The sequence below is a fragment of the Odontomachus brunneus genome, unplaced genomic scaffold (assembly GCF_010583005.1).
Source record: "Odontomachus brunneus isolate Ranch 3 - 2012 unplaced genomic scaffold, Obru_v1 Obru_scaffold_014, whole genome shotgun sequence".
NCBI classification, from domain to species: domain Eukaryota; kingdom Metazoa; phylum Arthropoda; class Insecta; order Hymenoptera; family Formicidae; genus Odontomachus; species Odontomachus brunneus.
The window spans coordinates 959,133-975,198 of record NW_022639464.1 but is presented as its reverse complement, the minus strand read 5'-3'; the positions used below and the strand labels follow the sequence as shown (position 1 = coordinate 975,198).

The 16,066-nt window shown below is 41.7% G+C and overlaps 1 protein-coding gene across 11 annotated transcripts in view; it reads right to left on the bottom strand.

Moving 5' to 3' along the window:
• The window catches only part of LOC116841244 (potassium voltage-gated channel protein Shal), a 191,666-nt gene extending 182,477 nt beyond the window's left edge, over nt 1-9,189 (bottom strand). For all 11 annotated transcript variants that reach the window (XM_032808944.1, XM_032808943.1, XM_032808945.1 and 8 more), the window contains exon 1: nt 5,123-9,189. In XM_032808944.1, coding sequence (XP_032664835.1) covers nt 5,123-6,237 — 1,115 coding nt within the window. In that variant the 5' untranslated portion in view covers nt 6,238-9,189. The remainder of the gene's footprint in view (nt 1-5,122) is intronic.
• Between the last annotated feature and the right edge of the window lie 6,877 nt (nt 9,190-16,066).

The following is a 16,066-nucleotide window of genomic DNA, read 5'->3' as shown; positions in this document are numbered from 1 at the left end:
TCTCTCTCTCTCTCTCTCTCTCTCTCTCTCTCTCTCTCTCTTTTTCTCTCTCGCTGTTTTGGGAAAAACAATCACGCTGCTAAGTTAAGCTAGCAGAACGACACGAAAAAAAAGTACACATAAGTGGAAATCTGTATTAATTTGTACCACTAAAAGAAAAAAGAAAACTAAGCCTTACAAATGGAAAGACTTGAATTTATATCATATGCTAATTTGTATCTTAAACAAATTTTAATTTTGCATTCATTCTTGTTGAAAAAACTCTCGTTTGATTCCATGCTTACTATATTATATAAATGTATTTTACTGTTGAGATCAATAGGGAATGATTTTCGAAAGAATGGCGTAAGTACAAAATCTGAGATTTTGTATTTATATGGTACCAATTACCACGCTTTTGCTGAGACTGTCGACTGATTCTGCTGGCAACGAAAGGTACTTTATTCATGAGATCAATAAGAGTGGAATCAACTAAAGATTACTTCAACAAGAATGAATGTAAAATTTAAATTTTTTAGTAGTACAAAATAGTTAAAATTCAGATCTTTCTACTTGTTTTTCTTTTTCTTTTCATATGGTCTTGCTGGCTTAATATTAAACGTCACTATTGTTTTCATTAATAGCGTTTTTTTTAAATAATATCTTCTTTTGGTGATATAAATTTTAGTACAAATTCGGGCCTTCCTATTTTATATATTTGTTTTTTCTTTTTTTGTGGTTCTGCTAACTTAATATTAAGCTAAGAGGCACCACCGTTTTTTCCAAAGCGGCACGAGGTACAAAATTTTTATTGGTGGTACAAATTAATACAAAATTGGTACTAAATATTGTAGTAGGTCTGGTTTGATTCTACTGAGTTGGTCCTGCTAGCTTTAAAAAAGTGCGGCCGAGTGAGTTTGCACGCTTACGAAAGAAACAAGACTCTTTCCGCTCATGCCCGCGCCTGTTTCCGATATCGTATCGAGGGAAGCGAGGAAGGAAACGCTCGGCGAACATGGGCCAGTAAATTTCACGCAAATATGCGCTTTCGAGCCGCGCTAATATTTCCGCCGAATGACATTCACTACATTCATTGTTCAAAATAGATCGGATGATTGTTAAATCTATAAAATACTCGTACGCTCTATATATTATCCCTCCCCGGACAAAATGGGGTCTGTGAGACTCGAACGAATATTCGAACACTCGGCATCTTTTGTGAAGAGTCCGGGAAAATTTCAGAATAGTGCAAAACTATTGGCAGATTTTGATTTGATTGCGCTATTGTCTTCTAGACTGTATTTCTAGAAAAAACTTTTTTTGTATCTCTGAAAGAAATTTTCCCAAAAGAATTGATCAAATTATAAGAACAGGGACAATAAAATAAAGATATCGATTTTCTATAAAGTTATAGTAAGGTAATTGTCCATATTACTGTGCCTGTTTCTATTATAATGTGCCTTTCTATTTAAGTATAAGCTATAAAAAAAAAATTAGCACGAATAAATAGAAAAAGTATTCTTTAATTATTTTTTTGAAGTATTAAATTTAATAAAAAATATTTTTATATTTATTTACGCTAGTTTTTTACGGCTTATTTAAATACAAAAGCACTCTAACAGGAACAGTTATATGGACAGTTATCCTAGTTCAAAAAGTTACTCGTATCTAACAAATCTAAATTGTAGTGTATATCTCAAAAATATCATTATATATACAGGATTATACATCGTGCATCGTGTGCATTCACACTCTCTTAAAATGCACTAAGAAAAAATATTTAAAAATTTATTTATGGGATAAGTATTTATTTGTGAGTATTAGTATTTATTTTTGTGTAATAAAATTTATTTCTGAGAAAATAAACTTCATATCCCACAAATAAATCTTCAAGTATTTTTTTCTTAGTGTAAATTTTGTGTCAACAAAAATGTTTCTAATTGAATCAATAAAAGGATTATTTTACTGATCGTCAGTGAGTATTCGCTGATTTTCAGTGAAAACACTCCTGCTTTATTCCATCTTATTTCTAACTGATCTTGTCTGCAATCTATGATTTTTAAAAAGTATCTTCACAAAACTGTGAGCAGATGCCGCTGATCGCAAGAAAAACCAGGAAAAGGTTTTCCTAGAGTCAATAAGGAATCAATGAATAAGGGAAATGCCAATAGGAATGTGTAGGGTAAACCGCAACTGTGCAATTTATCCTATTTTCTGCTTTTCAGCAAAAACATACTTCACCGCTTCGTCTTACATATTATTGATTTTAATCAGTGAAAGTAAGATCTTATTGCAAAATCGGTAATACACAAATTCATTACACAAATTACAAATCAAACTTTCCATATTTGTGACGATGGAATTAATAGCCATGCGCCTTATGTGCAATGACACTGTATGTATTTTCAAAGTACATCAGTGATTGGAATAATCACTACTATTAACAGATTCTTTCAACGAGATTCTATTGATTGCAGTGCTATACTTATAACTGAACCAGCAGTTGTAAGTATAGCACGCGCGTTTCAGTGAAAAATACACCGATTGTACTTTGGAGAGAAGCATAGTATTGTCATGCGACGAGTTTTTGGCGAATCGTCGGAACTTCTCACAGAAGCGATGTTGCTGGTAATACGACAAGATGCGGAATTGAGAATTATTACATCCTACTTACTGGGAAGTTTCGAAGTTTCACGAAAGTTTTATTAAAAATTACGAAGATCTGCGGATCTATTGAGATCGCGGAGATCCCCGAGTGCAATGAGAATCTGAGTTTCCAAAACGCGGAAGATTAAAAAGTCTGAAAACCGTGAGAAGAAAAAAGATTTCAGATTTCTTAAGATTGAATCTTAAATTTGTTTAATCATGGACTTAAAATCTCCAAGCGCGTTAAAGTAATAATAATTATTCGTGCAAGGTAAAGAACGCAATAAAGCACACCGAAGGTGCATTTACGAAATAATTCAAAATGCAAAATTCCAGATGTCAGAAAGTTTCGCGTAAAAAGAAAAGAGATCAAGGAAACAACGCGCGGACGAGGGACTGCGATATCCTCGTTAAAAAGTTATAACAGCACTAAAGTTCGTCGCCAGATTGTGCCGAGTACTCGAACTCACCTACACTTCGTGCATCGGCGAACTGCCCGCTGGCACTATATGGGGATGCATAATGAATCTCATCACATCGTAAGTGCACCGCCGCACTATGTCTCTGTGTCGAGTTTCGAGGGTTCTAAGATGGAAATTCACGAAAACGGATTGTCGACAATTTCTCATTTGAATAAGTTCTCGAGTTCCCACGATCACACCCCGTATCGTTTTTCTCATTTTACAATAACTTTGAACGATAAAATATTTCTGGTTTCCATACATCAATGAATAACGTAAATATATTGAGCGCTCTTTGATTGCAAAAGCATAGACTGCCAATATCCTATTCTTCCTACTCATTGTTATACTGAGAGAGAGAGAGAGAGAGAGAGAGAAAGAGAGAGAGAGAGAGAGAGAGAGAGAGAGAGAGAGAGAGAGAGAGAGAGACATGTATCGAACATCTTCAATATTTTTCATGATTTAAATCTCGCCCCATTGATCAAAAACCGGAAAATATATCTTAAGATTCAGCAATTTTAATGGAATATATTTTCTATTCCATGAATAATGTTACGTAGATAAAAAGTTTTTAATTTTCAATAGGAAAAAATAATAAAATATTAATATATCTCATGTCTTACAAACAGCTAAACCATTGTTCAATGCATAGCATTAAACATTATTGTGCATATACATATAGCGAGATTATAATTTAATATAATTGACATTAGATTTTTGACTTGGTTATAAAAAGATAAGAAGATGATTTCTCTTGCCCTTTATTTTTTAAAATTATTTTAATTATACAGAGTGTCCGATAACTCATGGAAGAACCGCGATGTAGAGGTAGATTAAATAAAAAATTTCTCTACCATTTTTGCGAACAACATGTAAAATTCTAAGTTATTAATCAAAGAAGGTCCGTCAATGATCACTATACAATAGATAAACTATGATAGAGACATCTGCCACTATATGCTTGTCACTATATATTAGGTCAAACTGAACAAAAATGTCTACTATTTTCCAAATGATGTTTAGTTATCAGTTAATTAAAAAAGTTTGCACTAATCTTTTTTAAATTAATAACAAAACGTGATCATCGATAGAAAAATGATAGAGGACTTTTTTGTTCAGTTTGACCTAATACAGCAGCAAATGTCGTTATCACAGCTCAACCGTATAGCGTATGATCATTCGCGAATTTTCTTGGATTAATAACTCAAAATTTTACGTGGTTGTTCGCAAAATAGTAAAGGAATTTTTTGTTTTCTGTTTCACCTAATCTATCTGTACATCGCAGCTCCTCTGTAAGTTATCGGACACTCCTATATGCATTTAAATAATAATATATGTAAAAATGCTCAGACACATAAAACACTCAGACTGCGTTTACTCTGGATGCTTTCGTGCTGAAAGCATCATTCTGTTTTCATTACTCATCACATATCTGAGACAGAATGGTGCTTTCAGCTCGAAAGCATCCAAAACAAATGTAACTTCAATAGATGCTTGATAAATAACAATGCAATTTTAATTCTCACATTTCTCAATTGGTCGATAGCGGCGCGATAGTCAAATGCCGTTGACTACCAGTCTGAAGTTAGCTACTGGCAGTCTATACTTCTACCGTCCAAGATTGAGCCGAAATTAAACAAATTAAGATCCAAAATATCGACACCGATAAAAACATTCATGCAGAACGGATCAATTGGGAATAACGTTGCATTTGTCAAAATGCAATTTTCATCGGGCGTACGAGGTTTATCATGATTCGCCCTTAGAAGAGAAGAGAACAGAAGGACACTTATGAACCACCCTGATATCGATCGCTGCAATTTCCATCGATTCAAATATAAGTAAGTAAATAATTGAAAAGAAAAAGGTAATCGTGTGTCAGGTACGTGAACATCAACGTGCAACATTTCGCGTATACACAAGCAACAGCAATACGCTTGCGTGATTTTCACAGGCCAACGCGTGTAACATTCGATCGCAACTCGTCGTTGCATCAATAAAACAAAAGAAGAAGAAGAAGAGAAAATAACACTCACCCCAGCGTAGTCATCGTGACGATGGTGTACCAGAAGGCGGCAGGTATCGAGGTGAAGTTGGTGCCGTCGACGTTCTTCTCCGCGTAGAACATGACGGTGGCGAAGATGATGATGGCCATCGCGAGCGAGAACACGAGGAAACCCAGCTCGGAGGCGCAGGACTTGAGGGTGTAGCCCAGGATCCGCAGTCCCTGCGAGTGCCGCGAGAACTTGAAGATGCGGAACACGCGGAACACGCGCAGCGTCACGAACGCACCCGACACGTCGTCGTTGTCGGTGATCCCAAGCCCGATGTAGTACGGCAGTATCGCGACCACGTCGATAATCGACATCACGGAGCGCGCGAACTTGCACCGGCTAGGCGCGGCGAACAGCCTCAGCAGGTACTCGGCGGTGAATATCATCACGCACGCAGTGTCGAGGCAGAAGAACACGATCTTGTAGCGCTCGCCGCACGAGAGGGTGCCGGCGCGTCCCGGACGGTTACCGCACGGCACAGTCTCCACCACGTTCGCCAGCACGCTCACGGCGATGAAGAAGCCAGTTACGTAGTAGAATACCAACGCGGCAGTGGAGATGTGCGGATTCTGGAAAGCCCGCCACATCTTTTGCCGTATGTCGAGCAGCTGCTGGAGGGTCTGGTCGCCGTTCTCGCTCAGTTTGTCATCCATCAGCCGCTCGGCGTTCTCACGCTTGCGATCCCGGTAGTCCTCGTAGCAGCAGTCGCCGATCACGTCCGGCAAGATACCGAAGAACGCCAGTTCCTCGTCGTAGCTCGTCAGGCACTCGTGCTTCGGATAATGCAGCTTGCCGGTCCTATAGTAATTGAGAATGTGCCGGAAGATGTCCGGGTCCCGGTCAAAGAAGTACTCCTTGCTCTCCTCGTCGTAGAAGAATTCGCGCTCGTTGGAGCCGAGCAACGTGTCCGGGTACTTTTCCAGGGTATTGCGCCATGTTTCGAACCGACGGCCGCTCACGTTGATCAGCAACTTCTCGTCGTCGGCCTTGCGCCGGTCCTTCGGGATCGGCGGCGGTGGCAGTGGGTGTGCGGCGATCGGCACCCAGCCGATCGCCGCCGCGCGGGCGAACGGCAGCCACGCTGCCACCGAGGCCATGCTTGAAGGTGGAATCTTCCTTCAGGGAGTGCAGGAGAGCCAGAGCGTCGACCGAGCCCGAAAACGTCGTTGGCGGCACGCTCTACTTCCGCCTCGCCGAGCTCACTATCGACACGTCTAGTGCCGGCCTATCTCTTCTTCTCTCTCTCTCTTTCTTCTCTCAGAGTGACGACTCTACGATGAGTCCAACATCGACAATCCGACTCGCGCGCGCGCCGATCGTCCACGACAATCGGTCCCGCTGCGGCGAGAAACGAGGTCTCCTGGACTGTGCGAAGTATATCCTCGGGTTCACGATGATCCCGACATATTTACGGAGTCTTTTGAAGTCCACGGCGCTTCGTGCCGCTCGAGTGTTGGTTGATATCTTGTTTGCCGATATCTAAATATCTTTTTCCCCAACAAACCAGAAGCGATTCTTGTACTCTTGACTGGCAGCTTTCCAAAGATATCTTCTACAATCAGATCCAATAAGACCTTTGAACTTGAAGACTTCTTTCCCCTTCTCTCTCTCTCTCTCTCTTTTTTCTTTGACGAATGATCCACTTTCTGGATCTCGTTTGGACAAGCCGCTTCTTGTCTCAGTTATTCTTAGGTCAGCTCAAACCGACCCTCGTTTGGTTCATGCTTCTTCAAGTCCGATCAGTAGCGCAACTATTAGACTAGATCGCTCTTAAAAAATGATCGCGTTGCTAATCTCTATTTTTAATTCGATTTCTCTTCAGCTTCTAACGACTTCTCTATCTCCGACCTCAGCTTTCACATTCGGGTCTACTTGCTCTACACACGTTTCTCTCGCGCTACTTCCATCTAATTTGCTCGCTTATTTATCTACGAATCTATTTATTTACCTATTCGCCACGGCTGCTACTGCTGCTTGCGTAGCACTCAATCTCTCCGACGAAGCTTCCCCTCCCGGAAACAAATACGGTTTCCCTCGGAGCCTCTTGTCGTCGCTTCTGTTCTTAAAGATTCAGGTGTTGAAACAGTCTTTGTTACCAGGACCCGTCGCACCTCGCCGCATTCGTCGTCGCGAGGTCGCGGGTCACAGCGTGAAAGAAAAGTATTAACTGACCAAGCAATGCTTGCCTCTCCAACGTCGCCACGACAACGACGACGATGAGGACGACGACATCAGTGCCGACAACTTAAGATCAGTCACGGTTCTGGGGTTCGTCATTTCACGCCTGTCATTACTCGATAATTTCTCTCTTCTTCTCTCTCTCTCTCTCTCTCTCTCTCTCTATTTCTCTCTATCTACGCCTACCTCTCTATGGCAATCACGAAGAAATGTCGAGCTTAACGAAGTGACGACCGGCACGCAATGAAGCTCGAACCGAGCGGAGACACGCGCCGGGCCAACCAATCTCGTTTTGGCAACGTGCCTTCCACCATCATCGATAGCCGCCCCGCGGTAGCTCTTCGCGGTGCTCTTCAGGGTATCGTGCCGAAGATCTTCCACCTGTTTCGACTCGTTTGGCCGCCGTGCAATTTCGCCGCGAGAACCTGAGCTTTAGTCCCCGCCAGCATGCGTCTACCAGGACACTACATCCTCGAGCTTGCGGGATATTGCTTCGGGTCCCTATGTGGATACGAGCAGTGCACTCCTCGAAGAGGCGGCTACTGACGACATGGCTTGCCCACACACGCTCTTACCGAGACGGGATGAGCTTCACGAGCTCGTGTAACATGTGGCGAAACGTCCGTTCTCTCTCGACGGCAACACCTTGTTTCAAAGGCTCAAAGGAAAACGATCACGCGAAACTCGAGACAATGAGTTTAGAATTGCGAGAGGCCCGTCCACGCATTCGCGTGTGGCCTTTTGTGTCATTGATCGTGATGTTTGACAGTACGACACCTGCTGCCCGAAATTCGCCTCTCGCGCGCGCGTTGAGCTTTCCGCGAGATGTTATTTAAGACACTATGTATCGAGACACGCGAGCTTCCCTCAGAGCGTCGCTCGTACGTGAATGCCAGCTGGCTGACGACGAGAATGTTTCGTCTATTGCTACGAAGCTTGCGAGTATTATCCGCTCATATCTCGCTCTCGCTTTCCCGCGTAGTTCGAACTCGCGTGGACACGAATGGACGTAGCTGTTTACAGCGAATGGAAGGGCAGAAAAAACGCTTACGAGTAAACACCGAACAGTATCAACGAAAGAAGAGCGTTCGCAGCTTTCCGGCGTGCTTTTTCAAAGCTCCGCCGTGTTCCGCGTCGGAACAACAAAAAAAGGTATGTATCATTCGTTCAAAGCGCAATGCCGCGATGCGAGCTATTCTATTCACTCGTGCGTCGGCCACCCAGACAGCACACGCGAGCTCGTCTTGATCGCGCAAGCTCACCCGGCTTCGCCGTGTCCGTCTTCTGTCCCCGTATGGTCCCGGGCTCCTCTTATCAGCTCCTTTCCTCGTGACTCTCTTCCCGGCGCCCGTCGGAGCGTAAGCACGAAGTTGCCTCACCGACACATGCGACAGCAGCTTGCGCAAGCACCGCGCGTGTTGCCGCCGCGACGCATCCAGCCTGTCAAGCTTCACGCACGCTCGCTCCTCACGTCGTGCCGACGTGTCACCGATTGTAGACTGAGCCCGAGAGAGCCCCAGCTCCAGCTCCTGAGAGCTTCCACGACGGAGATGTCCGAGGAGCTAGCGCGTCTCCGCAAGCTCCGCCGTTAGGAGCTCAATCTTCCTCCTCGCCCGTCCGCTTCGACTCTGCTCCGCAAGCTTACGCGCACTACGATACGCTCGCAAGCTCGGCCCTCGCCGTTGCGACTCCGTGCGACTCTCTCGTGCCGAAAGCTCCTTCGCCGCTCCTTCCGCTGCGCGATGCGACGCGTCGCGCGCGCGAGCGGTGCGTACGACGCGCGCGTGCTGCGTGCGCGCGCGCGCGACCGCCCTCGTGTGTACGTTGCGCGCGCGTGTGCCCTGTATGCGGACACGCGTATGTGTGTGTGTATGTATGTATGATGTGTGTGTGTGTGTGTGTGTGTGTGTGTGTGTGTGTGTGTGTGTGTGTGTGTGTGTGTGTGTGTGTGTGTGTGTGTGTGTGTGTGTGTGTGTGTGTGTGTGTGTGTGTGTGTGTGTGTGTGTGTGTGTGTGTGTGTGTGACGCACGTGTGTGTGTTGTGTGTGTGGTGTGGTGTGTGGGTGGATGCGTGTAGCGTGTGCCTTTGCGCGCGCGGCACCGTCGCAAGCACGGATGGGGAGCACCCGCTCGATGAGTTGGCCGCTCGCGACTGCCGAAGCCCGCGGCCACAACGAGCTTGCGAGGTTCGCGGCGGTGCGGTGTGGTGGCAGTCGGCCCGGCACCTCCAGAGAAGCGTGGCTCTCGCCTCTCGCCAGAGAGCGGAGCTGCCACGTCGCAGCGCCGAACGCGGAGCGGTCACCTAGCCAAGGTCCAAATTGATTTTTACGGCGCGGCGGCGGTGGCGACGCGCGTCGGCGTCCCGACGCGGCGAACATTTCCCGTTGCCTGGGCAACCCCTCAACGATGACGTCACCACTGCCCCCTCCACTGCCCCTTTACCACACTGCCGCCTCCGACAGCCGCCTCACCGCCCCAACGCTGCCCTCGTATTTCCACTTTAGCCTACTTGCGCTTTGAGGAACGCTGGCTTTCAGCTTCGCCCGCTCGCTCCATTCGCGCGGTTCTCTTAATGAGAGGGAGAGAAAGAACGAGAAGGGGAAAAGGAGAGGAGGATAGGGGAAAGAGACAGGAGTTACCCACCGAGCCCGCTCGCTTCTCGCCTTTCACGCGAACCCTCGCGTATTTATCGTGTCGTGTGGCGGTTCCTCGTATTTTTGCATTCATTCATTCCTTCGTCCTTTGTCTTCATTGTCGGCGCTCGCACGGTGTTTCTTCACATGGACTCGCTCGTGTCGGAATACTGCGAGCTTTCGTCATTCTCCCTCGACGTCGCAGCACCCTCTTCGTTATGCGCGATCAATCTCTTGGCGCGAACCTCCTCGGGGGTTTCCCACTTAAGTTCTGTTCGCCAGCTTATATATTTTAATGTAAAGCCAGAGTCCGGCTTACTCTCCGATTTACTCCGCCACTCTCTCGCATAATCCGTTGTGCTCCACCTGTAATCGAGCTTGCTCCAGGTTAAGCGTACTTATTCCGGCTTAAGCTCGCTCGCCAGTTAACTGACTTTACTTCTCTTATGTTACATTACTAGCAGGATCTCGGGGGAAAAAGGAAGAGACGGGAAAAGCGGTTGCCGTCCGGATAATTCTGTCCGACAGTTAGGCAAGAGGTGAAGAAATCAGCCAGTGTCCCGGCCGCTTGACCCACATAACGGAAATGGTAAATAAAGTAAGAGTACGAGACGCGTTCTCCTCTGTTTCTTCGGCCGGCGTCTCCTGCTCGATAACGCCCTGGGCGACTATCCAGCTAAATCCGGCCCTATTACCTCCTTGTCTCCGCTCATCTCTCGTTCCGTCTCCTCGTAGCGAACAATGCTTTTCCATTCTATCCGCTCTTTCCACCACTTACTCTATTCTCTATACTTTCTTACTCAATCTATCCGCGTGTTCGCGCGTTACCCGCCGCGGCGCAGTCTCGGAACTTGCTCTTCGGGGTTCTTTCCGTTCAGCTTTCTCGTATTTTTGCTACTTCGCTTCCATCAGCAGTATCAATCACCATACTTCCACCTACGCATCCCGCCTGTGCCTCTCGTATTCACACCTTGGACTGTAATTTCGGGTCGTTTGTCTCGTCTCTTCTTGACAACCTTCTGTTTCTATCCGTTCTGCACCTTATCTTCTCTTTCAATCACGAATCCTTTATCGATTCTTGGTTCTGCTCGCCTCCTCCGTTCCCAATTCTTCATGCTCCCAACGTGTCCTGCATCTTAATTTGATTCCATTCTTCATAACTCATTTTTCCTTCCATTTAGGAGAAACCGCGTAACTTGCGAACAAGGCGGAATTTTACGGTTTACCAATGCATCGATCATTTGGATTTATGAAACGCTGGTACTTTATCAAGTTTCATCTGATAATATGAAAAGAATTGCGAGTAAAGGGTGAGGAAGGGGCAACTACGTTCAAGAGGAGTTCGAACAAACACGTTGTGTATCTCTCTCCCTTTCTCTCTCTTTCTCTTTACACATGTATACACGACACAGAAAATACATACAAAAAAATTCGTCCACTATAATCACTACAAGACTCGTATATCCGCGATACATGATAGAGGAAAGACACTTAACTGCTTTCCACACTAGCAAAACAATTGAACTTCACAGACGTTTATCTCTTCGCGCGATATTCGACTTGACAGGCATTTGATACAAAAACATGTGCGTGTGTATACATAAGACAAGCGTATGTAAACATAAGACATGCGAGTGAAAAGAGAGGCGAAAACTATTTCCTTTATCACCTAAGGTTTAATTATCAGAGACGTGTGTAAAGACTTTTACTATATAGAGGTATGGGGACTGCTAAGTAGCTAACTTCAAACTGATAGCCAAGATGTGTTCATCAACCAATTAAGGAATACGAGAACTAAAAGAATTAATTATGTCATTTATCAAGCATCTATTGAAGTTTATTTTGAATACTTTGGATGCTTTCATACTAAAAACAGCATTCCTATATTTGATATGTAATGAATAATAAAAACAAAATGAGGCCAAAATGTTTAAGACAAACACAACCTGAATGTTTTATAGATATTTGAGTAAAAGTAAACAATCTTTTTTAACCCTGATCTGCAATATGCTTTTTGCCTTCTGTTTCTTGTCTTCTGTTTCTGGTTTAAGGTTTGAGTCAGAAAGAGATAAAGAAAAAGAAGCAGGAAGCAAGGAGCATATTGTAGATCAGGCTATAGAGGTGTAGATTAGGTAAAAGATAACAAAAGTTCATATATAAATTGTGTCCCTACAGCGCACCCTTGCTGATGTATATTTACCTCCGAGAAGTTAATATATCTAAAACAAATTTTTTTAAATAATTTTTATATTGCTTATCAGATATTTTGGTCATTCTTTCTTTATTATTTTTATGTACTTTTTTATTTTCTCAAACCTTTCCTCAAACTTATTATGATTTTAGACAAATCCATTTCTTTTCAATTAAACTTAATTTAATTACTTTAATTGTGTTTCACACGAAATCGTTATTTTATTGCTTATTTCCCCTTTCATTGTTCAAAGGCGTTTTTCTCAAAAACCATTTATCGCAATCAAACAAGAATACCTTTTTTCAGAAAAAATTTGAAAAATCTATCTGTCGAAAAATTAAAAAATCCTACTCACCAAAGGTTGAGGATAATTTAAAATAATTGATTGCCGATATATCACTGTTGCTATTTTTCTTATTTGACAAATAAGAGTAAATTGCAAAAATAAATTATGACGTCAGTTCTGACATTCCACTCATGAATGTTAATTGACAAGATACTCTTCGAGGAATTGTCTCGTGCGATATCCACAATACTCAGTATGCCATCCGATCTTGCATTTCCACATCTGCTTATTTGATGAACGTTTCGCCTTTTAGAAAGAACGAGTGCTCTCGATTTTTCGTCGTTTTTCCCTTTATGCTCTGCCATACCTCTCATTTCCCGCTCGTTACCACCGAGCCCATCTCTGCGGATCACGAACTCCCTCCATGTTCTTTCGCGCTGTTTCATCTGGCAAACGCGCCGGCTTTATTCGAGAAATAATAGGCCTTCTTCCCATCTTACGTTTCTTTTTTTTTCTTCTTTTATACCGCTCTTCGCTCCTCTTCGGCTTCATTACCGCGGATCTCACACGTTTCCTTTGCACACCTGCTAAGTGTTACGTTATTCTTCTACTTCCTGCTACATGCGACAAACGCTTCATTTAAACTTCCGTTCATTCGTCTTCAACGGAATGATGCGCAGGTGGCTACCTCTTTCTTGTTATTTAGAGTAATTATCCATATTACTGGGCAATTGCTTATTTCTATCAGTGTGTCTTTCTACTTAAATATAAGTCATACATAAAAAAAAACTAGTGCAAATAAATAAAAAAAGTATCTTTTTTAATTAAACTAAAATATTAAACTTAATAAAAAGTACTTTTTTATTTATTTGTCCTAGTTTTTAAATACAATATAAAAGCTACTAATAGGAACAGGCACAATAATATTGATACTTACTCTAACTGGTCTGATAGCGACGTCTCGTTGAAGTGAATTAATGTACAGCGAATTTTCACTCGTCACCAATAACATTCACATCAGCAATCGGTGTAATTTAAAAAAAAATGGTAGCATTTTATACCGATTTAAAAATTGCTCGTGATAAACTTAGCAAAATCGTCGAAAAATGACCAAGATCAAACTTTGACTTGATTAATTATACACTGATTAATAATTAATTTTATCAATTGATTAAATTATTCGTAATTACATACATGACGCTTGATTAATTTTGGTAATATATTTGCCGATTATTTTAATCGGCTAAAATTTTAATCGACTAATGCCCAACATTGAAGGAGAACTGAATACTGAGATCCTAACTTGATATTGCGAGATAGTGAGTATACAATATTTAAGAGTATATTGCCCACATACCTCAAAATGATGAAAAGTTTTGGAAAAAATTAGAAATTAATCTATATCGTATTTAAAAATGATCACAAATAATCTGACATTGATTCAGAATCTAAATCAAAATCAAAAGTTATTCCACTTTAAATTGTAAGCCAAGCAACCGTGATGACATCATATAACGTTTTAATTATGCACTAACGACGTCTCTAACATCAATAATACGTCATTTGATGTCACCCTGTTACTTGGATATATTTTAAATCGTACTGTTATAAAAATATATAATATTGCTATTTTTAGTAAAGGAAAAAGTAATGGTAATGACAGAAATCTTAATTTTTATATATGTATATACTAATTATTTAAAATAATCTTTGCAGAGTTTCATTGTAGTCCCAAGATAAAAGTTTAAAAGTAAAAAATAATATAAAATAAAGTAAATAGACTATAAAAATATGATGTTAAAGTAAAAATATGTTATTATTCAACTGCATCAATTTATATAGAAAATAGGAATATTAAAACATATTTATAATAGCATAAAAATATTAACATTTATATTAGCATAGAAATATTAGTATATTTCTAATTTTTTATTACTTTTTGTAGGGGCAATACATCCTTCACTGTTCACAACGCGTCGTATCACATAGTGCATGCATCAGACATAAATTGCATTGATCGTCGGAGTAAAGCCACCGATAAATGAAGTGTACTTAAAATGTGCAAAAATATTTGAGAAGAAAGATTTGGAAATCGACGCATGATAGCGCGCATCTATATATCTAGTTATCGTATAAAATCCATGCTTCTAATTACAAGCGCGAAGCAATTAACCCGAGCAAAGAGAAAGAAAGAAGAAGGGGAGGGTAAAGATGACCCCTCCCTCCCCCGGAAAGAGATACAAGAAGGACGAGTGAAATTCTCGGCTCTAATGAACGTGTGAAAAGAGTGCAACTTGAAGGCAAGAGTACATACCCTCCGGCAGGGCCGGTAACTCCTTCATAAGACGTCCCTTTTGCGGAATATTCTTGGACTATAAAGATACGTGCACATGTACGTATCGCGTATACGTGCTAAACGCGATAACCTTCGCCACGGCGATTTATTGTCGTCGCGGAAAAATTCTGAAATATCGTCGAATGAATGAGAAGTGGATTACGCGGGCGACAAGTAACCTCAAACAAAACGGCGGAAGTAACGATGCGTCGCAATATGGCCATCTTCCGTCGGATTTTACAAGTACAACTCCTCGAATCCGCAATAAACGCGGCCGAGTATTTTTCCCGGATATTTTCCGCAAACGAGGGGTCCACGTCTCTTCCTCGTATATTTTTCCGCCTTTCTCTTTCTCTCCTTTCACGCGGAACTTTTCAATTAACGCCGTGTTTCCGTTTGTAATCGGGCGATGCTTTTTTTCCCCGTCCGCAGGTTTTTGCGATCGTTATTGCGGCGAAAAAAAAGAACTCGCGGCATTGTGCCGATTGTATAGCTGTTATTGCACCGTTTATTAAAATGGGTTGCGCTTTAAACTGATTGTCGCTTCGACAATAAATATAATAAGCGATAGGTCTGGATACTAATATGTAATATATTATTATATATTACGTTATGTAACATTATTATGTTACATTATGTAACATTATGCGAAATTCATTTGCGTATGTTACATATTGAAAATAGCCCGCATATATTTATTCAAAAATTATTAACATGCGGATATAATAATGATTTAAAAACTTTACTGTGTATGTTTGAAAAATTTGATGACGGTTGTGTTCGCTGAAAATGTTTTAATGCACACTTTAAGACTTATTATTCATATTAATCACACATGTGTATTAGAAGACTATTGATTTACATACAAAACCTTGTTATTGACTCAATGAACACCAATTATTGGTAACGTAACATCAATATTATAATTTCCTACTGAACAATGTGAATGTAATATAACGTGAGTGTTATACAGTAGTTATATTGTCGAGGAGGGAATTACAACATTAATATAATATTACTGTTAATTGCTATTTATTGCGTTAGAAAAAACCCATCTTCAATTCCTAGTATACGTATATCATATAATACGACATATCCTTATTTTCGTGCATAAAATAAATAAAATTTGTCTGTCTAAAGTATATAGGGTGTCTGGATTCTCTGTACGAAATATACAGAGTGTCTGTCATCGCACGTGCGCAAACAGAACTTGTTATATCAAATAGAAAAACTCTGTATTATTTTATAAACTCTCTCTCTCTCTCTCTCTCTCTCTCTCTCTCTCTCTCTCTCTCTCTCTCTCT